Source organism: Notamacropus eugenii, chromosome 3 (assembly GCF_028372415.1).
Source record: "Notamacropus eugenii isolate mMacEug1 chromosome 3, mMacEug1.pri_v2, whole genome shotgun sequence".
Lineage (NCBI taxonomy): Eukaryota > Metazoa > Chordata > Mammalia > Diprotodontia > Macropodidae > Notamacropus > Notamacropus eugenii.
In genome coordinates this window covers 275,895,430-275,922,962 of record NC_092874.1, presented here as the reverse complement: position 1 = coordinate 275,922,962, position 27,533 = coordinate 275,895,430, and the positions used below count along the sequence as shown (strand labels likewise).

At 41.8% G+C, this 27,533-nt stretch overlaps 2 protein-coding genes across 2 annotated transcripts in view; one reads left to right on the top strand and one right to left on the bottom strand.

The window, feature by feature from the left end:
- The window catches only part of MRPL42 (mitochondrial ribosomal protein L42), a 50,592-nt gene extending 23,805 nt beyond the window's left edge, over window positions 1-26,787 (bottom strand). The window contains exon 1 of the mRNA XM_072655577.1: window positions 26,687-26,787. The gene's annotated coding sequence lies outside the window, so the exon portion shown is untranslated. The remainder of the gene's footprint in view (window positions 1-26,686) is intronic.
- A 118-nt stretch (window positions 26,788-26,905) lies between these two features.
- The window catches only part of UBE2N (ubiquitin conjugating enzyme E2 N), a 41,774-nt gene continuing 41,146 nt past the window's right edge, over window positions 26,906-27,533 (top strand). The window contains exon 1 of the mRNA XM_072655581.1: window positions 26,906-27,127. Coding sequence (XP_072511682.1) covers window positions 27,098-27,127 — 30 coding nt within the window. The 5' untranslated portion in view covers window positions 26,906-27,097. The remainder of the gene's footprint in view (window positions 27,128-27,533) is intronic.

Sequence of the window (27,533 nt, the reverse complement as noted above, 5' to 3'; positions counted from 1 at the left end):
CCCACTTCTCCTCCCTATCTTTATTGCTCTCCTCTGTGGACCTCTATGTCACTTTCTCACCAAAAAGCTCAGTACCTGTCTCACAGTCTTCTCTAACCCAAACCATGTCCCCTTTGAACATTCTAGTTTCCCATCTCCTCTATCACCTCAGCTCCTATGACCCCTCTGCTTCTAGTATGCTTTAATCATATACAGTTCAGTTGTATCCACTCTTCATGATCTCATTTGGAGTTTTCTTGGCAAAGATCCTAGAGTGGTTTACCATTTCCTTTTCCAGCTTATTTAAGGATGAGGAAACTGAGGTCAACAGGGTGAAGTGAGTTGTCCAGGGTCACATAGCTAATAAGTGTCTGAGTTTGGATTTGAACTCCTGACTCCAGGCCCAGGGCTGTATCCCCTGAGTCACCCGGTTGTTCATATACAGTAGTGGTTGGTATCAAACTCAAAGAGAAAGTAGGCCATGAAACCAACCATACATAAGGAATCCTGCAGGCTACGTAGCAACTAAGAAAACTACATGTTAATATTATGTTCTATTGTATTTTTATTTATTTTGTTAAATATTTCCCAATTACATTTTAATTTGATTCCAGCTGTACTCTGGACTAGAATGGGCCACAGTGTAGCCCACAGGCTATGTATTTGATACCTCTGATAGACAGGAGTGAAATTAGGACAGACACACACACACTCATACAAATATACAAATCTCATCAAACTATTCTGTCCCAAATGCTAGAACTCACACTTACAGCCCCAGGAACATAGAGGTTTCCAAGCATGGGTAGCACAGTGAAAAGGCAGCTTCAGGAAGACAAGGTTCAGTAGAGGCAATGGGATACTACTGAAAAAGGATGTACCTGGAGGTGGAAGACTGAAGTTCAAACCTCAGCTGTGCCATCTTTGAATCTAGACAAGTCACAGCCTCTCTAGGCTCATATCTGAAAAAGGAGGGGCCTGGACTGGAAGAGCTCTTGGAGCACTATCTTTATTAAGCATCTGCTATGTGCCAGGCACTGTGCTGGGAGTTTAGGATGCAAACCCAATGAATAAAACAATCCCTATTCCCAAGGAGCTGGGGGGTGGGGGTGGGGAGAGAGCAGAGGGAGAGACAGCAAGTGCATGTATACATATACACACATACATATGTACACATATATGTCTATATTTCATTTGCACAGACATAGTACATAGTACATACAGAGTACATAGGAACAGCTAGGCAGCACAGTGGATAGAGTGTTGGGCTTAGAGTCAGGAAGACCTGAGTTCAAATCCAACCACAGATACTTACTAGCTGTGAACCTGGGAAAGTTACTCATCCTCTGTTTGCCTTAATCCACTGGAGAAAGAAATGGCAAACTACTCCAGCATCTTGGCCAAGAAACATGAACAGTACTGGCATGCCATGGTCCAAAGACTCACACATGACTAAATCACTGAACAAAAACAAGTATTTTTGTACTTATGTACAGATACATTTGTGTATGTATATACAGATTTGCCATATGTACATGTAGACATGTATAGAAGAGGGGAAACACAAAATAGTTAAACACAATGTCATTTGGGAGGGAAGACACTAATACTTGGGGATGTCAGGAAAATACTTCAGGTAGAAGATAGTTCTTGAGCCGAATCTTGAAGGAAGAGAGGGATTCATTCTATGGGTCAGAGGTGAGAAGATACTGCATTCCAGACAGGAGGGATGACCAGTACGAAGTCACTGAAGTGGGCAATGGGATGGAATGGAGAGAAGACCGGTCTGGCAAAGTGTAGGAGAGAGAAAGGCATATATAATGAGGGTAGAAAGATAGTTAGGGCCAGATAAACAGTTTATAATTTATTCTAGAGGCAATATGGGGGTATAAAAGCAAGCACCCCAACCTACAGAGGAGGGCCTGCTGTCACAAGTTCTTTGATCTGCTTTTCTAAAAGGAAAGGCAACTTTTGAGGGATTAACAATCTCCTTTAATCAAGAACATATATCATTCACCAATAGAGAAAAATACAGGAAGAGAAATAAAGACCAATAGACAGGTTTCCAACTGAATGTTCATAAGCAATATATATATCACAGACCAATAGACAGGTCCAACTGTCTGACCATAGTTACCAGAGAGGGAAGCACCAACATCTGGGTTTTCAAAGCCAGGGGACTCAACAGCTACCCAGAGTCTCATCTGGCCAAATAAACTTCTTCCAATGAGTGAGTCCCAAGGCAAAACCTAACCTCAGAGTATTTATTAGCTTTTCGGAGTCTGAGGGCATGACCTTCTGACCCAGTGCCTCAATAGAAAAAAAAAAGGTATTTGAGACCTTCCTACAAAACAGCTCCCCTAATCAAGCTTCCCTTAATGGGCAGATCCATTAATGAGTGGGGAAAAATCTTTAATCACATTAAAATAATTAACAATACAAATACATACACTGTTTCTAGTTTAAAAAAAAACTTGTTTCTGTACTTTACTACTAGTAAAGACTCTTGGTTGATAAAAGCAAGATTCAGTCAAAGGAACTTGATTATACTCAAACAAAAACAGCAAAAGATCCTATTTGCTTGCTATTACAGGGGCCACTGGAGTTTACTAAATATGGGAGTGAGATGGTCAGAAGAGAACTTAAGGAAAATCATTTTAATAGCAACATGGAGGACAGACTAGAGTAGGGAGAGACTTGAGGCAGAGAGACCAATTAGGAGGCCAATGTAATAATCTAAGAAAGAGATGATGAGGGCATGGAGCTACCTGTGAGGTCACTTCTAGCTCTAGATATCTATGACTTTCAGCTTACTTAGGATACACATATATGGAAGTATCTATAAGATAGATTATAGGCTTGGAGAGACTGGTGACAAAGATGCATCTGGAATAGAAGGTTATTCTACTAATTTGAGAGATTCGGGTCATGAATACTTGAATTGTTGATGGAAGCAGTGTACAGAGTTAATATTAGAAACATTTGGAGTGAGTGTCAATAGAATTTGTTGGTCCTACACAGAAAAGGTAAAGAAGAGTAAGGGATAAGTAAGTCAAAGATGACTCCAAGAATTTTGGGGCGTGAGTGGCACCATTGCTGAACCTGCTGTAGGCTGAAAAGATGTCCCACGTGGCACTAGATAAGAATAGTTTGCATTTTCACTAGTATTTACTAGTGCTTTTCCTTCATCTGAGAGACCATGAAGCATAATGGATAGAAAGCTGGTCTTTTAGTTAGAAAGATCTGAGCCTGCCTCGAATACGTTCTGGCTTTCTGTCCCTGGGCAAATCATTCTAGTAGACTGTAAACACCTTGAGGTCAGGGAACATCTTTTGACTCTCTTTGTATACCCAGTGCTTAGCACAGTGCCTAACACATAGGAGGCATTAATAAATGTTTGTTGAAAGAGTGAGAGAATTAATTTCACCTAATAGTGCCCCAGACATTTCTTTAAGACTGTTACAGAAGAGTTGATAAACTTTCTTCAGTGGAAGGGATTTCCACATTTAAGAGTTCCCTACCTGGAACTCTTTCCCCTTTAATTCCCACTGCATAACTTCCCTGACTTCCATCAAGTCTCAGCTAAAGTCCTAGCTTCTGCAAGTATCCTTTCCCAGTCCTTAATTTTTTGCATTCCCTATCTGATGATCGCCAATTTATCCTGTCTATACCTTGCTTGCACATAGTTTTTTTACATGTTATCTCCCCAGTTAGAGTATAAGCCCCTTGAGAACAAGGACTTATCTATCTACCTCTCTTTCTCTCTCTCTCTCTCTCTCTCTATTTCTTTGTATCCATATCTATTGCCTTTCATCGCATCCCTACCACTTTAACACAGTATCTGGTACATAGCAAATATTTAATAAGTGCTTGTTGACTCGATTTGACTATATCAATGAAATCACATCTGAAACAAAAAAAAATTGCCATAAATTCAGGTTTCCAACTCTGATTAAAGTACCTAAAACTGTTTCAGTTTTAAGTACTTTTTATTTCATGCCTTTTTGAATTCTCAGACTAATATTTTACAATCTCCTATAACTTAAAAGCAGTGAAAATTAAAGGTTAATTTCCTTTATTATAAGCGAATGAAACGGTCAATCAAATGTGTCTAGCAGTTGGGAAGTGGCCTTAAGTGACCTCACTTTAAATTTGCATTGGTATCCTAAATGCCTAAAATAGCTTATTTTGAGCCATTTTTAGGCAAATTAGAAATCAAAACATTCCAGTCATCTTCTTGTAAAACTCCTTGGGGTGTGTGTAATAGAAACATTGCGAAATCTGAACTGCATTGAGCCCATTTATAGACTATGAACTCCATCAATCATTTACATTAGTTAAGCTATAATCACAAAGACTTCTAGTCCACCTTGTACCTGAGCAGGCATCTAGCCCAACCCTGCCAAATGACTGTCCAGCCGATATTTATTATGGGCCTCAAGTGAAGGGACGCCTACTACACTTCCTCTGGAATCAGTCCATTTCATTTTTGTGCTGCTCTGGAGGTAGCTAAGTTGCTTAATGGATAGAATATAGGAAGACCTCAGCTGAAATTCAGCCCCGACACTTACTAGCTATGTGACCCTGGGCAAGTCATTCAAACTCTACTTGCCTCAGTTTTCTCATCAGTTAACGTGAGGATAATTGTAGCACCTAGCTCCCAGGTGCTACAGGTGTCATGAGGCCCAAATGAGATAGTAATCATAAAGTGCTTAACGTAGTGCCTAGGACATGGTAGATGATAAGTAAATCCTTGTTTTCTTCACTTCCCTTGTTTCTCATAAATACCTGTGATTAACCTTTCCTTTTGTCATTTCCTTGTTCACAGCATGAGGGTGTGGAACAAAGTTGGGAGCCATCAGGTAGAAAGCAACCTTTTCTAGACAGACCTGGGATCCCAACTCTCCAGAGCATTGTTAGAGTCTTCTCTCTCTTACTGACAGTATAATCTCCGGCCCTTTGTCTCTTTCATGACTATACTTCCAAGGGCAGATTTACTATAAACCCAAGCCTTTCAATCCGCTCCACCAGACCATGAGCCTAATCTGTTGACCCCCAGAGTTACACAGATGGCAGTCTGTCACATTGCAATTGTGCCAGAAAAAATTGAGGGCCCATCCTGCGGAACAGTGCTTCCCAAAGGGGGTGCCGTGCTGTATGCTACTTGCCATGTGCTGCAAGTTTTCTCACCAGGTGTACCACAAATTGTGCCTGGGCCTCCTGACTCTACCACAGAGTGCTCTGATTCTTTGAGATGAGCAAAAATGGTGAGAATCCTGGCCCCAGAGAATCTAGGCCTGGTTCCCCATGATATGAACAACAACTCCTGGGCCCTTGATCCTCTAGTCTCCAGGATGAGGAGTGTGGTAGCGGAGGCAGGTAATGCTTTCAAAAATGGTGAACCTTGAGAGAGAAAGGACATTGTGATGTCACATGGTACAGGGATAGTGAAGGACTGGAAAGCACAGGTACCGAGGGCTAAAAAGGCCTGCAGAGGAGATGAAGCATGACAGCCAGTATCAACACCCCACTTACAATTCTACTTATCTCCAGAAGGTTGGGCACCAAGTGATGACTTATTTTTCACTATAGCAATTCATGACTATTTTGTAATGTGGAAGGAAAGAAAGAAGTAAGAGATGGAGGGAAGGAAGGAAGGAATGAAGGGAGGGAAGGTAAGGAACACAGGAGGAAAGAAGGGAGGAAAAATGTTGTTCACCTCCAGAGAGAGAACTGATGAACTCTGAGTGAAGATTAAAACATATTTTTTTACTTTCTTTATTTTATATGTGTTTTCTTTTGCAACATAGCTAATAAGGAAATGTGTTTTGCATGACTTCACGTATATAACTGATTCCATATTGCCTGCCTTCTCAAGGGTGGGGGAAGGACAGGAAGGAGGGAGAGAATTTGGAACTCATATTTCAAAAATCAATGTTAAACTGCTTTAACATGTAATTGGGAAATATTTAATGAAATAAATGAAAATTAAAAATAATTTTTAAAAGTCTAGCCCTTTAGGCATTTCATTACTAGAAACTAGGTCCTTCTCTGTGACCTGCAGAAAGCTAGGGATTAAGAAAAAAACAAAACACCAAATCATGTTTTAACAGTTTCATATGCCAAACGTATCGCATTGTATACAACTGAAATCACCTAGGGAACCACTTGCATTTGAAAGTCACTTGAGAGAAAAAAAATTTTTTTTGGAACCTTAGGTGGTCTCTTTTAAAGGTGTTCAGTGCACCTTATTAGTAGAAATAGTATTTAAGCCCAATCATAATTACATCAAAAGAAAATGAATGGAGAAACTGGCTGGCAGCCAACCACAGCGATGCAGATTGCTAACAGTTCGAGGAAGTGCGGCTTCTCCACTAAGTCTTGGAAGGATTCTCTTCCATTAAAATTTACTGAGTGCCTGACTTTATTAAATATCTCTGGGGGCCTACAAGCCCCTTAGTGGTATTGACAAAGCCCCCCCCCTTAGTGGTGCTGATTAGTTTAGGTGAGGAAGTAATGAATTAGTCGAGTCACTTAATATTTCTATGGAAGATGTGAAATTTAAAAAAATATATACATATATACATATATGTATACATATACATATGTGTGTATACATATATAATATATATATATGCATATGAGAAAAGGCAGAGTCAGATGAAAGAGGAGCCAAACAATCTAAATGCAATAAAATTGAAGGTAGCTGATGGAAGGGGCTCACGCTGGGGATTACTCAACTGATAAAATCAGACGCTATTTATAGCTGCAATATCCGGCCCCTTTGGGAGCAACGAGCCCAAGCCGTGTACAAACACAGCAGGCTATATTTAAACTGAAGATGCTTTCCTTTTCATTTCTCCTTTTCTATCTATCTCCACCAGACCCCACTAAAGGCAAATTCATGTTAGTTTAATCATAGGTATTGGATTCATTGGCTTCAGTATATTTCAAGAATCAATGATTTCGTCAGTGGGAGTTGTCCTCACACCAATGCAGTTTTTCCATCCCCTTTTTCAACTTGAGGCCCCCCTGTATGAGGTGTCTTTTCCTGTTAGAATCTCAGCTCTCTGAAGTGTCTTTGTAACCCCAATGCTTAAACACAGTGCGTGACACAGAGGAAGCAGTTAAAATTCATTTACTGATCCCATCCAGGATGGAATTGATGGTTTTTGAGAGGAGCTACAGTCAAAAACTTCCACTAGTAAGGCAACAAGCATTTATTAATCATCTACCATGTGCCAAGAGTGATAGTGCTGGAGTCAGGAATAAAACTAAGTTCAAATCTGACCTCAGACCCTAGGCAAGTCATTGAACTCTGTTTGCCTCAGTTTCTTTATCTGTAAAATGAACTGGAGAAGGAAATGGCAAACCACTCCAAGATCTTTGCCAAGAAAACCCTAAATGGGGTCTTGGAGAGTTGGACACAACTAAAACCACACCACCACCACCACCATAACAATAACACTATGTGCCAGGGACGGTTCTCAGTACTGGGAACACAAATAAAGGCAAAGAATAGTTGAGAATCTAAAGAGCTCAGGCTAATGTGAGATAACATGTAAACAACTATGTAAAAAAACCAAAAACACCAAACCAAGATATAGACAGATTAAGCTAGAGATGACCAGGGCCAACCTGGTGATCAGCCTCTGAATTTAGGCTGGCCCTTGGCAATAATCTCAAAGTTCATCACCAGACCTATGCCTGAAGCCCTGTAGACTTGGTAGGACCTTCCAGAACTTCTCTTTCATTGGTATTGACTTTAAAAACTCAAGGTCATTTTGAGGCAGTCTCTCCTACCCCTTAGACCTCTCAGTTTCCTCATCTATAAAATGAGAGGTAGACCTGATGGCCTCTGAGTTCCTCTACTCCCTCCCCAGCTCTAGACCCAGGAGCCTATGGATTCCCCACCTTGATTAAGTATTAAAGGAGGATTTGGGAAGAATTTTGTTATTTTTGATGCTTTTTGTTTCCACATCATATTCATTTCCAAATAAATTGTCCCTCACCCACTCCATGATTATATCTTCCCTTACTACATAATAGCTAATACTTATGAAAGGTTTTAATATTTGCAAAGTATTTTCCACATATTCCCTCCTTTAATAATGAGTAGGGAAAGGGATGAGGGTATGCGTTAGGAGGGAACATAATATCTGGGAGAGAAATCACCAGCAAATCAAACATCCTGATTCAGAAGAGGCACAGGAAAGAAGAGTGAACAGGGATCTGGAGCTGGGAGGTACCATAGGTGGCCTCTTAGAGAGGGAATGGCTCAATACATTATGGCCTACCAACATAAGGGAATATCATCGTACTGTTGTTATTCAGGCATGTCTGACTCTTCTTGACCCTATCTGGGATTTTCTTAGCAGAGATACTGGAGTGGTTCGCCATTTCCTTCTCCAGGATGAGGAAACTGAGGCAAACAGGGTTAAGTGACTTGCCCAGGGTCACACAGCCAGAAAGTATCTGAGGCTGGATTTGAACTCAGGTCTTCCTGACTCCAGGACCCAGATTCTATCCACTGTGTCACTTAACTGCCTGTCTTATACTGTTAAGAAATGACAAAAGAAGCAATTTCAGAGAATCTTGGGTAGTAGGAACTGATGCAGAGTGAAGGAGAACTAGGAGAACAATTTATATAAAGATAGCAACATTTTCAAGAAAAATAATTTTGAATGCCTTAAGAACTCCTTGGTCGACTGACCATCCTTCCATGGGACCTATGATTAATCAAACACTTACTATCTGCCAGGCACTGTGCTAAATGCTAGGGATACAAAAAGAGGCATAAGACATTCCCTGCCTTTAAGAAGGTTACAGCGTAGTGGGAGCTACAATATGCAAACACCTATAGACAAACAAGCTATATGAAGAATAAAGAGAAAAGAATTAATGCGCTTATTAAATACATATTGATTATTAGATAAAATGTATGAAAGAGCTTTTTAAATATGTCACCATACAAACCCAAGGTATTGCTACTATACTCCCTGACAAATAGTTGAGGCACCCTGGGGAGTTTTTTAAGGGTCCAAAAAGAATCATAAGAGAAGTACCATTTTACATCAGAACCTGAAGATCTTTAGCTCAGAAAGGCACTCAAGCAAAGCTATCCTTCCATTCAATCTTTCTCTGACAATATTTTGTTCTGCACCAAATAGGTCATCTTGTTCCATAACATTCCTGTTTCTGTCTCTGGGTTCTGAAGTAGGCCTACGTGCTTAACTTTCAAAGCATATTTATCTAAGCATATCAATGAGGAATGCATGGCATTTCAGAAAAGTCCTGGCAGAAAGAACTAGAACTAAGCAGAGTACAAGGAAGGGGGTGATAACAGAAGTGTATGCTATGGATCATCTATCCACCCTGGTTTTGTTTTGACCCCCAGCTTCCTCATGACCCGTGACCTCTACATTCTCATTTTGTTTGAAATATAATAATACAAGCCAGCATTTGTATGGCACTTTAAGGTTTACAAAGCACTTTATAGCTATCGTTTCATTTAATACAGCATCCCATGAAGTTGTACTATTACTATGCCCTTCTTACAGACAGAGAAACTGAGGCTGAGTTTAAGTGGTATGTCCAGGGCCACACAGCTGGTAAGTGTCTAAGACAGGATTATGAACCTGGGTCTCTCCTTCTCCAAGGCTGGTTCTTTATTCACTGTGCCACCTAAAAGCTACTTACCATTGTAAGTAAAGATGATATTCTATCCAGGAGTTAGGTTGGTAGCAATAATAGGAGCGGGATTGTGAAATGGTTCTCAGGGATGAGTTAGAACCAGGTTGCATTTTTCTAGGAACTCTTCATTGTTTTTCATGTTTCAGGTACACAGTATATCTTTAATATAAGAGGCCATGCAGCATAACAGAAAGATATAAGAAGACCTCAGTTTAACAGCTCCCTTTGACTCACAATGTTTGTGGTTGTTGTCCTTCATTCTCAAAAGTACATCCCTGGAAAGCACACTACCAAGGTAAGTGAACTTATCCACAGCATTCAAAACTTCTCCATTTGTTGTAACTGATGGTTCCACATATGAATGGCGTGGTGGTGGCTGATGGAGCACCTGTGTTTTCTTGGTGTTAATTATTAGGCTAAAATTAGCACAGGCAGCAGAGAACTGATCCATATTTTGTTGCATCTCAGCTTCAGAGGCTGCATTGAGTGCACAATCATCTGCAAACAGAAAGTCATGCACCAACACTCCCTCCACTTTGGTCTTGGCTTGTAACCTTTTCAAGTTGAAGAAGTTACCATCAGTATGGTAGTTGACCTTGATGCCATGTTCATCCTCATTGAGAGCATTCATCAACATGGCTGAAAACATCATGCTAAAAAGCATGGGAGCAAGCACACAGACCTGTTTCACTCCATTGGTGACTTGGAAGGCACAAGAGCATTGCCCATTATCCAAAATTGGGCAAACGTGCCCTCATGAAATTGATGTACAATATTGATGAACTTCTCTGAGCAACCAAATTTTTACATAATTTTCTATAAGCCCTCATGATTAACAGTGTCAAAGGCCTTGATCAGATCTACAAACGTTGTGTACAGATATCTGTTCTGCTCCTGGCATTTCTCCTGGAGTTGTCAGGCAGCAAACACCATATCGACTGTTCCTTGGCCCTTTCTGAAGCCACACTGGCTCTCAGGTAGATGACCATCTTCCAGGTGAAGGATCAGACTATTAAGGAGGACTCTAGCATGAATTTGCCAGCAATGACTAAGAGAGAGATCCTCCTGTGATTGTCGCAGGACAGTCTATTCCCTTTACCCTTATAGGGTATGGAGGCATCCCTGAACTCCTGGGGGATAACCTCCTCTTGCCATCTAACCTGGAAAATTTCAGTCAGCTTTTGTATGAGCAATGGTCCCCCTACCTTGTAAATCTCGGCTGGAATAGAATCAGCGCCAGGTGCTTTGCCACATGAAAGGAGCCTAACGGCCCTCAAAACCTCTTTTTCAGTTGGAAGTTCAGCTAAAGAGGGATTGATTTCAACCTGAGGTAAATGGTCAATGGTCTCAGCATTGGTTGATGATGGTCTTTTGAGAACACTATGGAAGATTCTTAGTCACACACCTGGGACATTGAGAAGAAAAGTGACGGTGAAGTGACTAAGAGTCTGAGTTCCAGATACACAAAGTGTCAAATCTGCATTGGTGGAGGGAATTTTCACACAGGGAAATCCCTAAACCAATGAAATCATAAGTCTGGACAAAAAAAATGTCATAAATTTCAAGTTCTAACCCTGGTTAATGGGCCAGATGATAATTTTCCTGGTTAATGGGCCAGATGATAATTTCCCAAATGCCACCTTGTAATCTCGGATATTTTACAATTCCCCTATGAATCAGAAGCAACTAAAATTATGTTGGAGAAAGAAATGGAGAAGCAGTCCAGGATCTTTACCAAGAAAGACTAAATGGAGTCATGAAGAGTGAAACATGATTGAAATGACTAAACAACTCAAATTATGTGTTGTTGTTTTAATCTTATAAAGCCTTTTATTCATAACAACAAATCAGACACTGTATAAAGTGTCAGGGTGGTTCCTACATTTCCTGATTTCAGCCTGTCCTCTCATTTAAAAAAACAGCTTTAGAATCCATACAACAAAGACTTGGGTAGGAATTTCTTTCACTGGCACAAAAGTCCTCCTCTGATGCCTTATCATGGTCTGGAGATCAGTTCTTATGTTTTTGGAAATTGTGCCTTCATGCTCTGACAGATGGCAAAGCTTTTACATGTCAGTCTGGGAGATGACTGTCTGCTAGTTCATGGGCTGGTGTAGAGCAGTTCATCAGCTGATTGACTAGGGATGAAATCTGTCAACCACAGCAACTCTCTAAGACCATCTAATGGGATAGTGACAACGGGTCACGGGTTGCAATCTGCACTGGCAAAGGGAGTACCCACAATGATAAGTGTACAGGTCTTTGAAGATAAGTGTCTTTTAGAAGTTATATGACAGATGGCAAACAAAAGTAATAATGACACATTTTTCTAGCACTTCACAATGTACAAAGCACATTTCTCATAATAACCCTCGGAAGTTAGTATCATAAGATTTAAAAATAGAAAGACCCTTAAGGATCATGTAGTCCAATCTTTTCATTTTTACAAATAAGGAAACTGAGGCCCAGAGAGAGGAAATTTATGTAGTACTTAGCGCACGGTCTGGCACATAGTAAGTGCTTAACAAATGTTTATTGACTGGTTGTGGATAACAGGATTCAGGATGTAAACATTGATCTTTTGAATCCATATCAAGCATTCTTCCCACTGTACTACACTCACAATTGTCATTACTGCTAATTTTTAAAATGAAGAAACTATTTTTAAAAATTATTTAGTATTTTATTTTTCCCTAGTTACATGTAAAAACAGTTTTTAACAATTTTCAAACTTTGAGTTCCAAATTCTCTCCCTTCCTCCCTCCCCACTCCACCTTCCATTGAGAAGGCAAACAATGCAATATAGGTTATGCACGTTTAGTCATGCAAAACATTTCCATAATAGTTATGCTGTGAAAGAAAACATGGACCAAAAAAAAAACCAAAACCCTCAAGGAAAATAGAGTAAAAAAAGTTTGCTTCAATCTATATTCAGACACCATCAGCTCTTTCTCTGGGAATGGATAGCATAAAATGAAGAAACCTGAGGCTAGAAACTCGCCTGTTGTCACACAACTAGGAAACGTTGGATCTACAATCTGAATTCCAATCTCCTGACACCATGTTTTGTACACTCACTCCACCATGGTCTAGAGTGCTATAGGACCTCGGAAGCAGCGAACAAAGGGGCTGTAGTCTTGATTTCACAGAACGGGTGAATCTTCACTTGGGCCCTGAAGAATTATCCTTTGGAACACTCTGCTTCCAATCACCTCGACCTCTTGGAATTTCCAGCTTCCTTTAAGAAAGTTCAAATGGTGCCCTACCCACCGTTTCTTTCACTCCACCCAATCTCCTAGAAACTACTTTCTCGTCACTTAACCTCTGTCAGCCTCAGTTCCCTCATCTGTAAAATAAGATAATAACAGTACCTACCTTCCAGGTTTGTGGTGAGGATGATAATGGCCAGCATTTAGAGAGCACTGGACATGTGTAATCTCATTTGATTCTCATGACAACCTTATGAGCCAGGTAAGAATCATCCCCATTTCAGATGGAGGCTGAGAGACGATTACGAACAACACAATACAGTCAATGTTTACCAAGTACTGTCCACTAAGCCCTGGAAATGTCACTGCTACTCCTACTACCATTACTACCACTGTTACTACGATCATATTATTACTCCTAAAATACTACTACTACTAATTACTACTACTACTATTATACTATTGCTACTACTACTGTTATTACCACTACTACTACTTCTAAACAACTAACATTTATAAAGTGCTTACTATGTGGGGATATAAGTAAGACAGGAAAACTAGTCCCTGCCCTCTCAAAGCTTATGATCTAAGAGGGGAAGGGAACATGCAAAAGAAAGCTAAAAGGCAGAGGGGTGTGGGGGGAAGATAATCTGTACAAGGGCAACTGAATCCAAGAAGGGAAGCTGCGAGAAATGAAGAGTTGGCTGGGTTTCTGGAGCCTTGACAGAGGGATGCTTTCGGAGGATATTGTGTGCTCTCCTGCCCCAGCTGTCCACTCATTGGGGCAGAACCAACTAAGGGTACTGATGAAGGGTGAACATGACTTATGTTACCACATGATGATGGGCATGCTAACGGGGAAGTCAAAGCCAAGAAGCATGGCTAGTGGGAAATGAAGGTAACCATGAGAAGTTACCAGAGACAGTATCTTCTAGGGGAGGTCACCGGGAAAGTCTTGGTGTGAGGGGATACGCAAGCTTAGTTTTAAATAGAGCTAGGAATGCCAGGCGGCAGAGATGAAAAGGCAACACATGCCAGACACGGAAGATAGCCAGGCCAGGAGTGCAGCAACAGGAGATGGAATGCACTGCCTAGAGAAAAGCTGATAAGCCAGTTGGACTGGAATGTATAGGGTGCACAAACATGAAATGGGACTGGCAGGACAGGAGGGAGGCAGACTGTGGAGGCCTTGAAGTCTGTGCTTAGAGATGAAAGGCTGCTTCCTGAGCAGGGGAGCAACATGTTCAGGTTTGTGCTTTAGAGATATTAAAGAAAGAGCTGAAGATTAAATTATATTTTGACAGAAAAGAATCAATTGAATACTAATTGAGGGGTTATTTCTGGATCATCATTCTGGGTACAATCAGAACAATAATTTATTAGATCTAAGATCAAAACCCTAAACAAACTAGAAAAGTAAGTAAAGTTTAGAAGACATGACATGCAATTGAAGCAACTCCAACTTGATATATTTAAATAAGGAGTTGATGCTGAAAAATGGGAAATGGATAAAGGAATTCAAATTGACATGGATTATTTTCGTTTCTTCAAGAAGTCTAAATGATATAAATCCATCTTTAAGGTGGGAAGACCAGAACCTGAGAAGCTGCTTTAGTCAGAAAACCCTGGGTCTCTTTGCTAAACATCTCAGAGAAGTATTCTGATTTAGAACGTAGAGAGTTCTGTAAAATCTTACAGAGGAAATTGGTGGAAGATTACAGGCATTATCATTTCACAAAACAGTAAGAAGTAAATAATGGAAAAGCGATCTACAGAAAGCTTGGCAAGAGACCTAAGTGAGCGGCAAAGTCATCCCACAGGCATTTTGGAATAAAACTGAAAGGAAGAAGACAGACGGAAAAGGAAAAGATCAGTGAAGATTTTAATAACAAATTCTTTTTCCCCACTGACAGTGGGAGCATCACATTTGGCCTCTGACATAACAGATCCAGATGTGCTTCCAGATGTAGTGTAAATGACTGTGAGGAAAATAGACACAGGAAAAACAGCTAGACCAGACTGATCATGAACAAAGGAGGCTCAAGCTGGGTGAAAGTGGCATGATCTTAAGGGAACTGGGGATCATTGCTCAAGGCACTCTAAAAGAAGTGAGGGCCCTAAAGGCTTAAAAAACCCAGACAACTCCATTTTTATTGCTCTTCTCAAAAGGCAGTCAGGAGAACTGTAATCACTACCATCTACATTTCAATTTCCTTTCTCTGCATGGATATGACAAAACCATACAAAACTCCTTGAAAGTTGTAACAACAAAAATAATTTTGCTTGATGAACAGATGATTATTAATATCCAATAAGCACAAAATAGGGAGGTATACGTTCAAGGTGTTGGCATAACCAGACAAGGAGAGTAGATTCTGTCCTTAATGGAGTTTAAATGGAAGAGCAGCTCCCCATCGATGGTGAGGTTATTCACATACTCCTGTTTCTGGTACACTGTGTTATTCCATCAAACCCAGGAACATTGTAGAGGCTCCTGCATGAGATCCAGAATCCCTCCAAAAAGTTAGACCTAATAAAATTCAACAAAGGAAGACTAAGGCATATTTTGTCTGAACAAGATATTTTATTAACAGGGGTGCCAAAAGTTAGCAAGGGTAAGGACAGCATGACTGGTCAAAGCTGAGGCTTGTGGGACAATATAATTGGTTGGAAGTTGGGAACAACCCCCTCTTCTCCTCCTGTGACTAAGAAATGTTCCTTGTTTGAGTCTACCTGCAAGGTCAGAGACAATGGACTACTCTGAACAGCAAAGCTGACATCCTCAAAGGATAGCTTGGTGGTGTAAAGATACTGGACTAGACTCCCTGGTGTCTACCTTCATCCCCCAAGGATAACAGATTTCCTTGAGGCAAGAATACAATAGTGATAAACAGAAAAACTGGATGTCTACATTTAACTTATTATAGACCAGCTGAATTTCTGTACTAAGTTCAGAGACAAAGAACTGTGACTTAGGCAGTTACAAGATGAAATCAATTAACTGCAAATAAGATCAATAAAAGATGATACAGAATCAATTTTAATCTCCTCACTATCCATGCAGAAATCCAAGCTGATGAATCTTCCAAGCTATCGACCAAATTGTGTGTGTGGTTGCTGTTTGTCCTTCGTTCTCAACATCAAGGAGATAGTGACATCAAGGAGATAGTGACATGACTTGCAGTTGACTTTGATTTGAGTGAGGGGGGGCTGTGCAAAGTCACTAGCCTCACTTTCTCCTCCAGGGCCATCTGGGTCCAGTGATCAGGTATCAATCAGGATGACCTGAGATGGTCCAAGATGCAATTGTCCAAGTTATGAAATGCAGTTGGATGGATAACCCATAGAGTTTTTCTGGTGGATAGACACTGTGAAAATGAGCTGGGACAGGAACTGAACAGGAAGGGAGAACAGGCTGAATTGTTCTGGGGAAATTTCACAATGCCTTTAATGGCCATCAACTTCTTCTTAGACCAAAGATCCAAATTTTTAACAACAATAACCTCTAGAGACGTTGTATGGCTACAAGTCATGTAAGGTCATAGTTTCAAAAGAATTCAAGTCAAATCAAATTTATAATACAAGTCATTCTCCAACTGATAAATGGTCAGAGGATATGAACAGGCAGTTTTCAGATGAAGAAATTAAAGCTATCTATAGTCATATGAAAATCTAGAGAAATGCAAATCAAAACAACCCTTAGGTACCATATCACACCTATTAGATTTGCTAACATGACAAAACAGGAAAATTACAAATGCTGGAGAAGATGTGAGAAAATTGGAACAATAAAGCATTGTTGGTGGAGTTGTGAATTGTTCCAATCATTTTGGAGAGCAATTTGGAACTATGCCCAAAGGACTCTAAAAATTAGCCTGACCTTTGACCAAGCAATACCACTTCTAGATCTAAATCCCAAAGAGATCATAAAAACAGGAAAAGAACCCACTTATACAAAAATATTTATAGCAGCTCTTTTTGTGGTGGTCAAGAATTGGAAATTGAGGAGATCAAATGGGGAATGGCTGAACAAGTTGTGGTATATGAATGTAATGGAACACTACTGTGCTATAAGAAATGATGAACAGGCAGACTTCAGAAAAACCTGGAAAGACTTACATGAACTGAAGCTGAGTGAGGTGAGCACAACCAGAATATTGTACATAGTTATGGCCATGTTGTGCGAAGACTAACTTTGATAGATTTAGCTCTTCTCAGCAATGCAAGGACCTAAGACAATTCCAAAAGGTTCATGATGTTGTCCACATTCAGAGAAAGAACGGCAGAGTCTGAATGCAAAACGCAGATCGAAGCATACCATTTGCTGTCTCTCTCTTTTTTTGTTTTATTTTGTTACTTCTTTCTTGTGCTTCATCCCATTGGTTCTAATTCTTCTTTATAACATAAATAATGTGAAAATATGTTTAATATGAATGTATATGTAGAGCCTATATCAGATTGCATGCCATCTTGGGGAGGGGGAAGGAGAGGGAGGCAGAAAAAAATTAAAACTCAAAAACTTGTGTAACTGAATATTGAAAATTAAAAATTAATTAATTTTAAAAACATAGAATTCAAGTTGAAGGTCACCAAAAGGTGCCAGTGAAGAATTGAGTATGAAAAAAGGCATGAAAGATAATGTCACAACTAGAAAAGATGGTGGACTATTGGTGTGGTGAGAGGAAGGGAAACCCAACTGATGGACAGCCCATGTGGTGTCTGTGCAATATCAAGAAATTGACAGCATGGGTTCTTAATTTTTTTTTTTTGTATAAATGGATCACTTTGGAAATGTGGTGAACTTTACTGGTCCTTTTTCAGAACATTTGTAAATGCATAAAATCAAATACACGGGATTACAAAATAAAATAATTATGAAAATAAAAATGTCATTTTTTTTCCCTGTCCAAGATCATGGACTCCTTGAAATCTATACACAGACCTCTTGAGAGTGATGGACCCCATGTTAAGGAGCTCTGGTCTATAGGAAGGTCTCCAGAGAGTCACATGGGATGAGTGGGTTGTGTTTTGCATCTTTTGAGATTCCAGACTCATCAAAATAGTAACAGAATTATTGAGCACAAGCAGGTGACAAAGTCTGGATGTTGGATGAAGACAGGGAAGCAACAAAGGTATAGATAAAGCACAAAGTTCCTATTTTTGGACTGACAAAAAATTCCTCTCTCAGAGTATTCTGCAAGGAGCAAGGGTACAGGCTACCCAAGATTGCGTGCTGTTTTGCACTTGTGAGAGAACCCCATATTGGGAGGAAACACGGTGACCAACTGAAGAACAATTCTTCCTTGGGAGAAATCGGTGTGAACTGAGAAACTCTGACTTATGTGGGTGGAGAAGACAATGAAGACGGGAGTGTTTTGATAAGTAGTCAGGGTGAAGCATGTGAAGTGGGAGGGAAGGGAAGGCTAGATCCTAGTGGGGAGACTCTCTCCCTAACCAGGACAGAGGGAGAGAGGGGGGATAAATGGACAGGATAGAGATGCAAGAAGAGAAATGCAAACAATAGGCCCCTAAGCCTAGATGGTAAAAGCCAGACAGAAGGGCGAAGAATCCCCTTCCCAGATTTCCTGTTCTATTTAGGCATATGGCCAGATGTCATGAATCACCATCACCTGTCAGTTACTCAGTAAGTATTTATCAAGCACCTATTACTTGTCAGGCACAATGCTAGGTGCCTGGATACATTCCACTCCCTGCTCTCTCATGGTCCGGTGGGGAACACAACACGCAAATGCCTACGTACAAACAAGATACTGACAGGATAAACTGAAGATAATCAGAGAGGAGGGCACTAGCAGGCTGGGGAAAGGCTTCCCATAGACGATGGGATTGATGTTGGAACTTGAAGGAAGCCAAGAGGTAGAGATGAGGAGAAAGCTTCCCCCACAATTTGCAGGGGAAGAGGCAGGGATATGGGAGTGCATATGCCCCAAAGTGACTCCTAGAGAAAATGAATACAACTAAGGGAAGTACAGTATGGATAAAGGACTTTACAAAGCAGTTCTGGCACATGATCTCAGTGGAGCCTTACACAGTGCAGAGGTAACTGACTTCAAAACCAGGAAGGGACTAGGTTCAAATCCTGTCTCTGACACACACTGGCTGGGTGACCCTGGGGAAATCTCAATCACGCAGTGCTTCAGGCACTGGGAGCCAGGACAAGTCTACTCTGGCTTCCTGGTGCTTTAGTAATAGCAGGCAGGTTACACTATGATTGTGATGGATGGGCCTTGAGTCTTTTTTTAAATTATTATTATTCAGTATCACTGGCTAGTGCTACCTCTGACATTTCTAATGAAGAATGCCTTCAGTTGGAGCAAGCTGTTTAGGTTGGGTGGTACCAGTTGATAGATTACGGTGGTGCCATGTGCTATAGGCTGGTAGATAACTTCAGAGAGCTGGGTCTAAAGGACCCTGAGTGGTTTGCTTAATGCTCTTAGGTGATCAAGAAGTCCTATCAGTATGGCAAGAGCCCATGAGGAAACAGCTTCAAGAGATGAGTGGCTCAAGCCATGGCTCCTTAGGACAATCAAGATGCTGGGGAAGGTTTTGTCACCTTTAGGGGGAAATGAGGCTAACTCATGTTGTTTGGGGAAGGGAATAGAGTGGATGTTGTTCCTATCACAGAAGGGATAATGGGATCATATGTGCAAAGCTGGAAGGAACCTCAAACATCACCTAATCTAACTCCTTCCTATTACAGATGAGGAAACTGAGGACCAATGAGGTAAAATAACTTGCCCATGGTAGTGCTGGAGGGACCGAACACACTGGTGAATTTTGGAAAATGCTGCCACATGGAATTTGGCATCTAGGTTTGCCGTCCTATACCTAGGATTGTCTTGTTTAATCAGACCACATCTGGAGTTTTGTGTTTAGGTCCCAGTGCTATTTTTTGTCCCTTCAGCTTCTTAATCTATCATTTTTTTCAACCAGTAAGAATCTTCTTTGCCATCTCCCCAAATGAGAATAAAAGAAAAACAAAATGTGTCCCAAACACGTAGAGTTATTTTCACATTTGGCACAGAACTGTATTATATTAATAGGTTAATACTGGTAAGCTGAGAAGTATCCTGAGGGTGGGTGACCAGGATGACTCTCAAGATCATGTCACATGAGGATGATTTAAAGGAACTGGGGACCTTTGGCCTGGACAAGAGAAGACTTGGTGGGGACAGGATAGATGTCTTCATCTGTTTGTCAGGGAAGGAGAGAAGAAAGAAGTGTTTTGCTTTAAGCAATAAAGACCTAGAGAGAGGCTGTATTATGCTTGATGGATGGAAAAGCTTCTAACAACTGAGCTACCCCAAAATGAGATGGTGTGCTTTGGGAGTTAATGGGATCCCTCTCAACAGAAGTCACCGGATTGATCTGAGATTGAGGCCTATAACGAACCTCGGAGGCCATATGTGTTGCATTATAGGTAAGGAAATGGAGACTTAACTATGGTTACTCAGGTAATAGGTGCAGCTAAGTGGCCCAGTGGAGATCGCTGGGCCTGAAGTCAGGAAGGCTCATCTTCCTGAGTTCAAATCTGGCCTCAGATACTTTCTAACTGTGTGACCCTGGGCAAGTCACTTAACCCTGTTTGCCTCAGTTTCCTGGTCTGTAAAATGAGCTGGAGAAGGAAATGACAAACCACTCCAGTAGCTTTGCCAAGAAAACCTCAAATAGAGTCATGATTGAACAAAAACATTCAGGTAATAAGTAATAGAGGCAGAATTTGAACTCAGGACCTCTTGACTCCAGACTCAGGGCTCTTTCCACTGTACCACACTTGCTGGTCATCAAGTAGAAAGAAGATGAGCACTTCTGGTGTTTTCTGTAGAGGAGAGTCTCCCAAATGGGACTAGGTCAGTTCAGAGACTTTGTGATTCTATAATCTGGTGATCCTCCTTGCATTGATATTATCAACTCATGCCACCTATTTTTTTTCCACTGAGGCTGAGGAAAGAATGACATATACCATTGGAAGTCATACCTTTATACCATAATCCAAGTTCTAGAGTACCTAAGGTACTATGGATGCCACATACCTTGGGATGGAAACTTTCCATTCAATGTTTTGGGTGAGTAGGACTCTCAGGCATGTTTCTAAGTTGGGACTCAGCTTTGTGCCAACTCTGGTATTCTGGTAAACAGAACATATCCTGTTTAGCAGGATTTATATCAATCATCATTGCAAATTGTTTTTCAGTGACTGCTTAAGAAATATAGGGGAGAGGCAGTATAGAGTGACAGATGGAAAACTAACCTTAGCTCTGGGAAGACTCAAAAATCAGGTCCCTTCCCTAACACAGGCTGTATGGCTGTGGGCATATCCTTTAACCTCTCAGTTCTCTGCTCTCTCTCTCTCCTCTCTCTCTATAGATAGATACATATAATTACATATATACATGGGTGAGTGTATATACAGGTAATCCCACTATTCTTACATCAGTTTTAAGCATTAATAAAACCAAAATAAGACTTTTGGGACATTGTGTGTGTGTGTGTGTATGCGTGTGTGGGAGAGAGACAGAGACAGAGAAATATGCATGTATGTCTAAATATCTATATACATTAAAATCTTATATGCACCATATGTTATATATTTAAATGTATGTATGTATTGTGTGTAAGTATATATGTGTAGATATATGCATATATATGTATATACACATACATATACACACATATACATATTTACACACGTAATTATTTATATCTATTTCCACTGTAATTTACCAATACAGATTCACTGAACTTTGTTGGAAAAAACAGCTGTAGGGGGTCTAAAAACCAAATATGCAGCATTTCTGGATGCCTTCTATATTTAAGAATAAGGGTTTAGATTTCTATGGTATTTTAAGGTTTCTAAAGTACCTTCCTAACAACAACCCCCTGAAATATGTAAGGCACATCAGTATTCCCATTTGACAGATGAGGACTCTGCTCTTGGCACTGTGGTATAATGAACAGAGGGCTGGGTTTGGATCCAAAAGAGTTTTGAATGTTAGCTGTGTGACTATGTACAAGTCACATAACCCCTCTGGGGTTCGATTTCCTCATCTGAAAAATGGGGGCAGGGGTTTGGACTGAATGGCTTTTAAATTCAAAATGGCTGACCATTTTTGTTGGGTGTAAGGGGCAGTTAGATGGCCGTGGATAGCATGTCCAACCTGGAGACAGGAAGACATCTTCCTGAGTTCAAATCCAGCCTCAGATACTAGCTATGTGACCTCAGGCAAGTCACTTAACCCTATTTTCCTCAGTTTCCTTATCTGTAAAATAAGCTGGAGAAGGAAACGGCAAACCACTCCAGTGTCTTTGCCAAGAAAACCCCAAAGTGGGTCATGAAGAGTTAGACACGACTGAACAACCAAACTAGTGAGAGGATTCTCAATAGTGTTGTGAGATCTAGCCCAGTTTGGAGATTCTGTAAGACACTTACATGCTAGGATCATCAGTACATGAGCATTTATTAAGCATTTATTATAGCTTAAGCCAGGCACTGTTCAAAGTGCTGAGAATAAAAAGAAAGTTAAAAGAGAGTCCCCGTTCTGCAGGAGTTCAGTTCCACAGGGGAGAAAACAGGCCAAATAACTATGTATGTACAAACAAGGTATAGACAGCTAGGAAGTGTAAGATGTGAGTTTTGAACCTAGCTCTTTTGACTCCAGAGCTAGCTCACTGCACTGGGCTGCATCTTACACTTGGCACTGTTTGTATTAAGACAGGAAAACCTGTTTCTTTCCACTCTAGAATGGGCAATTCTACATGAATCTTGCCAACTTTAAGTGTTACGATAATAATGATAGCTAACCTTCATATATCACTTTAGGGGTTGCAAAATATTTTGCACCTATTATTTTATTTGATCCTTTCAACAACCCAGGAAAGTAGATGCCCTTATTGCTCCCATTTTACAGATATGGAAACTGATGAGTTTGCACATCTGTAAAGGGACCAGGAAGGGTTTGATGACCGGCTTAGGGTCACATAGCTAGTAACAGTGTGAGGCAAGATTCAAACATCAGGTCTTCCTAATTCCAAAGGCCAGCCGTCTATCCGTAATGAAACCAAGGTGCTTTCTAAACCAAACCTTCCTCCCAGGTTGTTGCTCTATGAAGCAAAAGCTGGTCCTACTGGATAATTTTGGGAAGATGAAGCAACTCTGCCCAACAGGCCTACTGAAGAGTAGTAATTCCTTACCGTGAAGGAAGCATCTCTCCACTAATCTCCTTTTCACACAGCCCTTCCATAATCCTCTTTGAGTGACTGGCTTTCTTTTTTGGTAATTCCCCTTTTAATGAATAAACTTAGTTCTGAAATCTCTTTCTTTTTACTGATTTAGGCAGGTTATTCATGTAAAATAGAATCCTACTTATTTTAAATATAGCATTCCTTTTCAAGAGAGGCAGTATGGAGTAGTGTATTCAGAAGTAGCCTCAAAGCCAGGAAGACCTGAGTTCAAGATCTGCCTCTGATACTTGTTGGCTATTTGACCTCCAAAGAGTCTTTTAACCTCTTAGTACCTTGGGCAACTCATGAAAGAATGAATGCATGCAGCATTTATCAAGGGCTTACTGTATACAAAGGAATGTGAAGAGAGCTGATGATACAAAAAAAGGGAGATTCATTGCTTTAAAGGAGCTCACATTCTAAGTGGGGGAAGACAAAACATTTAGAAAGTTGCAGCTGCAAATCAGATGGAAAAATCCATTAGTCTTTGGGGTGTGATGGCTGAACAGAGGGCAATACTTTTTCCTTAATGTTATTTCCACTAATAAAATTGTACCAGTTTCTAGGGTGAGCTAGGTGGCACAGTGGATAGAGCACCAGCCCTGGAGGCAGGAGGGCCCAAGTTCAAATCTAGCCTCACACTAGCTGTGTGACCCTAGGCAAGGCACTTAACTCTGATTGCCTCCAAAAAAAAAAATTATGACAGTGAGTGGTCCAGACCCATTCCAGGCCAGTTGTGGAAAATGTCCTGGGACAAACTACAAAATTCTCCTTTAAGGCTTTCTTCTGAATGACCAGAAACACGTACAACTAGTCAGTGACGCTGATGATGGTGGTGATTTATAGAGCATTTTAACATTTGCAAAATCAAGTTAACAAGCATTTATTAAGCCCCTACTATGTGCCAGGCACTATGCTGAGCTTTAGGATTCAAAGAAAGGCAAAAGACACTCCCTGCCCTCAAGGAGCTCCCAGGCTAATGGAGAAGTCAACACGTGGGTACCTACAAGTAAACTAGATCTATTCAGGATAAAATGGAGATCACAAGAAAATGTTTTACATACCAACTTCTCAATAACCCTTTGAGGTAGAGACGACACTCACTGGTCCTCTTATTTTATAGATGAGGAAACTGAAGGTAGGTGACTTTCTGGGTCATTTGGCTTCTAAGAATCAGTAGAATATGAAGATACAATTACCCTTAGGCCCTACTCCCCAAAAGCTTGAAACTCACTGGGAGAAGTAAGTCATGAATATAGTTAACCATGGTAATACTAAGAATTCCTTTTATCTCCTCTAGTGGACCATAACCTTCTTGTATCTTAATGTATCTGGTCCCATTTCTATCTCCTTAAGATGAGAAGGTTGGGATAGACCAGGGGTTCTTAAGCTCCACTGAGATGCGGACCCCTTAGTGTCTAGTGAAGCCTTTGGACCCCTGTTCCGATAGTGTTTTCAAACACAGAAAATAAAATACATAAGAGAAAGGAAACCAATTATATTGAAATATGGTTATCAAAAATATATTTTAAAACAAATTCACAGATTCTCCTGTTATGAACTCCTTTAATAGATGGTCCCTAAGATACCCTCTATTCCTATGAAATTTGAGTTCCTGTCTATTTTCTCAGATACAGAAACTTTTCCTAAAAAGGGGTTTAAAATTAGAACCAGGTATCTTGGGAAGGGTAGTTATTACTCATCATTGGGGGTCTTTTTTATGATGGGTCTCCAATAGAATGCAAATGAGTCAAGGGAGTTTTTTCCATTTTGTTTTTTATGTCTCCGGTACTAAAGTGTCTGGCACACACAGTAAGTGTATAGTAAGATGTATCCAGGTGGAGAATTGGATAGAGCCCTGGGCCTGGAGTCAGGAAGATCTGAGTTCAGATTGTGTCTCAGATATTTCCTAGCTATATGGCAAATCACTTAATCTGCTGGTCTTGGTTTCCTCATCTGTAAAATGGGGATACTAATAACACGACCTGGTGGTTGTGAGGATCAAATGAAATATTTGAAAACAAGACAAAACTAAACCAAACCACTTACTACAATGCCTGGCACATGGTAGGAGCTTAATAAATGTTTTCTTCCTTCTTTAATACACGTTTTATGATTGACCGCTCTTCTCTATCACTAGGATGCATCCCTTCTCTGACATTCTGAATCCCTAACTTCCTTAAAAGTTCAGCTCAAAAGCCACTGCCTACCTGAGACCTTTCTGGAGTTCAAACCCAGCCTCCAACACTTACGAGCTGTGCAGCCCTGAGTAAGTCATTTAACTTCCATTTGGTTCTGTTTCCCCATCTGCAAAATGGGAATTATAACAGCGCCTACCTCCCAGGGTGGCTGATCAAGTGAGATCATAGCTGTGATGCTTGGCAATATTTATCTATATGTGCGTGTGTGTATATATGTACGTGTTTATATAGTTAAATGTTAGCTATTATTCTTCTTCCCTCCGCTTCTGTGCCTCCCTCACCCCAAATTACCTTCCACTTACCATCTATGCATTTAGTGTTTACTTATTTGTAGACATATTATTTTCTCCATAGAATATAAACAAAGATAAGCGACTCTTTTTCTTTTCATGTGGCCGGTGCAGCCGTGCAGGGGTTAATGCTTTTTTGCTTGACTTTTGGATTCCAGGGCTTAGCACAGTACCTGGCAAACAGTAAGTGTTTAATAAATGCTTATCAATTGATGGGATTCATTTGGCTAAGTAAGCACTATTGAGGGATATTAGAGACAGAATTCATGATGTGGATTGGGGTTGGACTAGATGACCGTTGTACATTGGAACGAGCCCTGAATTTGGGATTAGAAGACCTGGGTTCAAGTTCATATGGGAGTTGAGCATTGTTGGGTCCTGTAGAGTGCTGACTATGGAGTTAGAGGACTTGGGTTCCAATCCTGGCTCTACCATTTACCATCCATGTGGCCTAAGGCAAGTCACCTTTCCTCCCTCATCTGGAGAAATGGAGTCAGATTAGATGATCTTGAATGTCCCTTTTAGACCTAAAATCCTCTATGGAACCTCAGTTTCCCCATCTATCAAATGAGGGGGTTGGATTAAGTGATCTGGAGGGTCCCTTCCAGTTCTCTCACTCTATGTTTCCTGGATGCTGGCCCTCCAACACTAGCTACCCGGGAGACCCAGATCAGTCACGTGGCCCTCTCTGAGCTTGAATCCTCACCTGCAAAAGGAGCAAACTGGCCCCAATGACCTTCTCAGGGCCTCAGGATGGGGTTGACCAGGTGGCCTGGGAGGTCCATTAAAATTATAGTCCATATGATTTTATGAATGAATGAAGGAAGAAAGGGATGGATGGAGGGAAGGAGGGAGGGGCGCGATGGGTGGACCGAGGAGCGCGGATAGAAGGAGGAAAAGATGAATGGAGAGGGAAGGGTGAATGAATGAGGGAGGGGCAGAGTGAGGAATGGATGAATAAATGGATAGAAGGATGACTGAATGGATAAGGAATGGAGGGAGGGAAGCATGGACGAACAGATGAATGAATGGACGGAGAGAAGGGTGAATGGCGGGAGGGAGGGAGGGCTACCTGAATGAGTGCACGGCGGCTATGGCCGCCTCCCCTCCAGCCATTCCGCAGACAGAGCTGGGGACAGCCCGTTTCCTAGAGGTCGGCCCCGCCTCGCTGCCACGAGGGCGGGGTCCGGAAATAATGGGCAGAGAACAGGAGAGCATAGGAGGGAGGTGAGGGGCCGCCCTGCCACTGCCCCGCTAGGCTTACGTCATTTCCGGCTCCTTCTCCCGGTCGGGAGGCGGAGGGAAGCGGCCCTCGCCTACAGCTCGGGCTGGCCGGGACTACATTTCCCGTGGGGCCTGGCGGCAGCAGCGCCCACGACGGCGCGGTGGCGTCGCCCGGAAGTGAAGCCCGGGACTTCCACTCGTGCGTGAGGCGAGCGGAGCCGGAGACGAGACCCCGAGGCTGAATTCCGGATCAGACAAGATGGCCGGGCTGCCCCGCAGGATTATTAAGGTAACTGCCGCGGCCGTCCCCCCTCCGTCCCCCTGCAGGATCTCCGTCTTCGCCGCGGCTCCTCCTTCAGCCCCGCGGGGCCGGCGGTGGCAGCCCGGGCCCGGGGCCTCACCGGAGCCGAGAGGAATTTGGCCGGAGCCCGCCGGGGCAGGGCGCGGGAGGCGCCGGAGACTTCCGGCGGGGCGCGGCGGGCCGAGCGGTGGGGCCAGGGCCCCGGCTCGGGCTCCCGGAGGGGGCCGCTTCGGGCCTGCATGCGCGCGCCCGCGCCCGCGCGCCCGTGCCGCGGCGTCCGCGCGCCCCCGGCGGGCCCCGGGCGGGCGGGCGGGAGGGAGCACGCTGCCCTGGCGGCGGTCGTGGCGGCGAATGAATGGGCGCGGGTGGGGCGTCCGCGCGGGGCCTCGCGCTC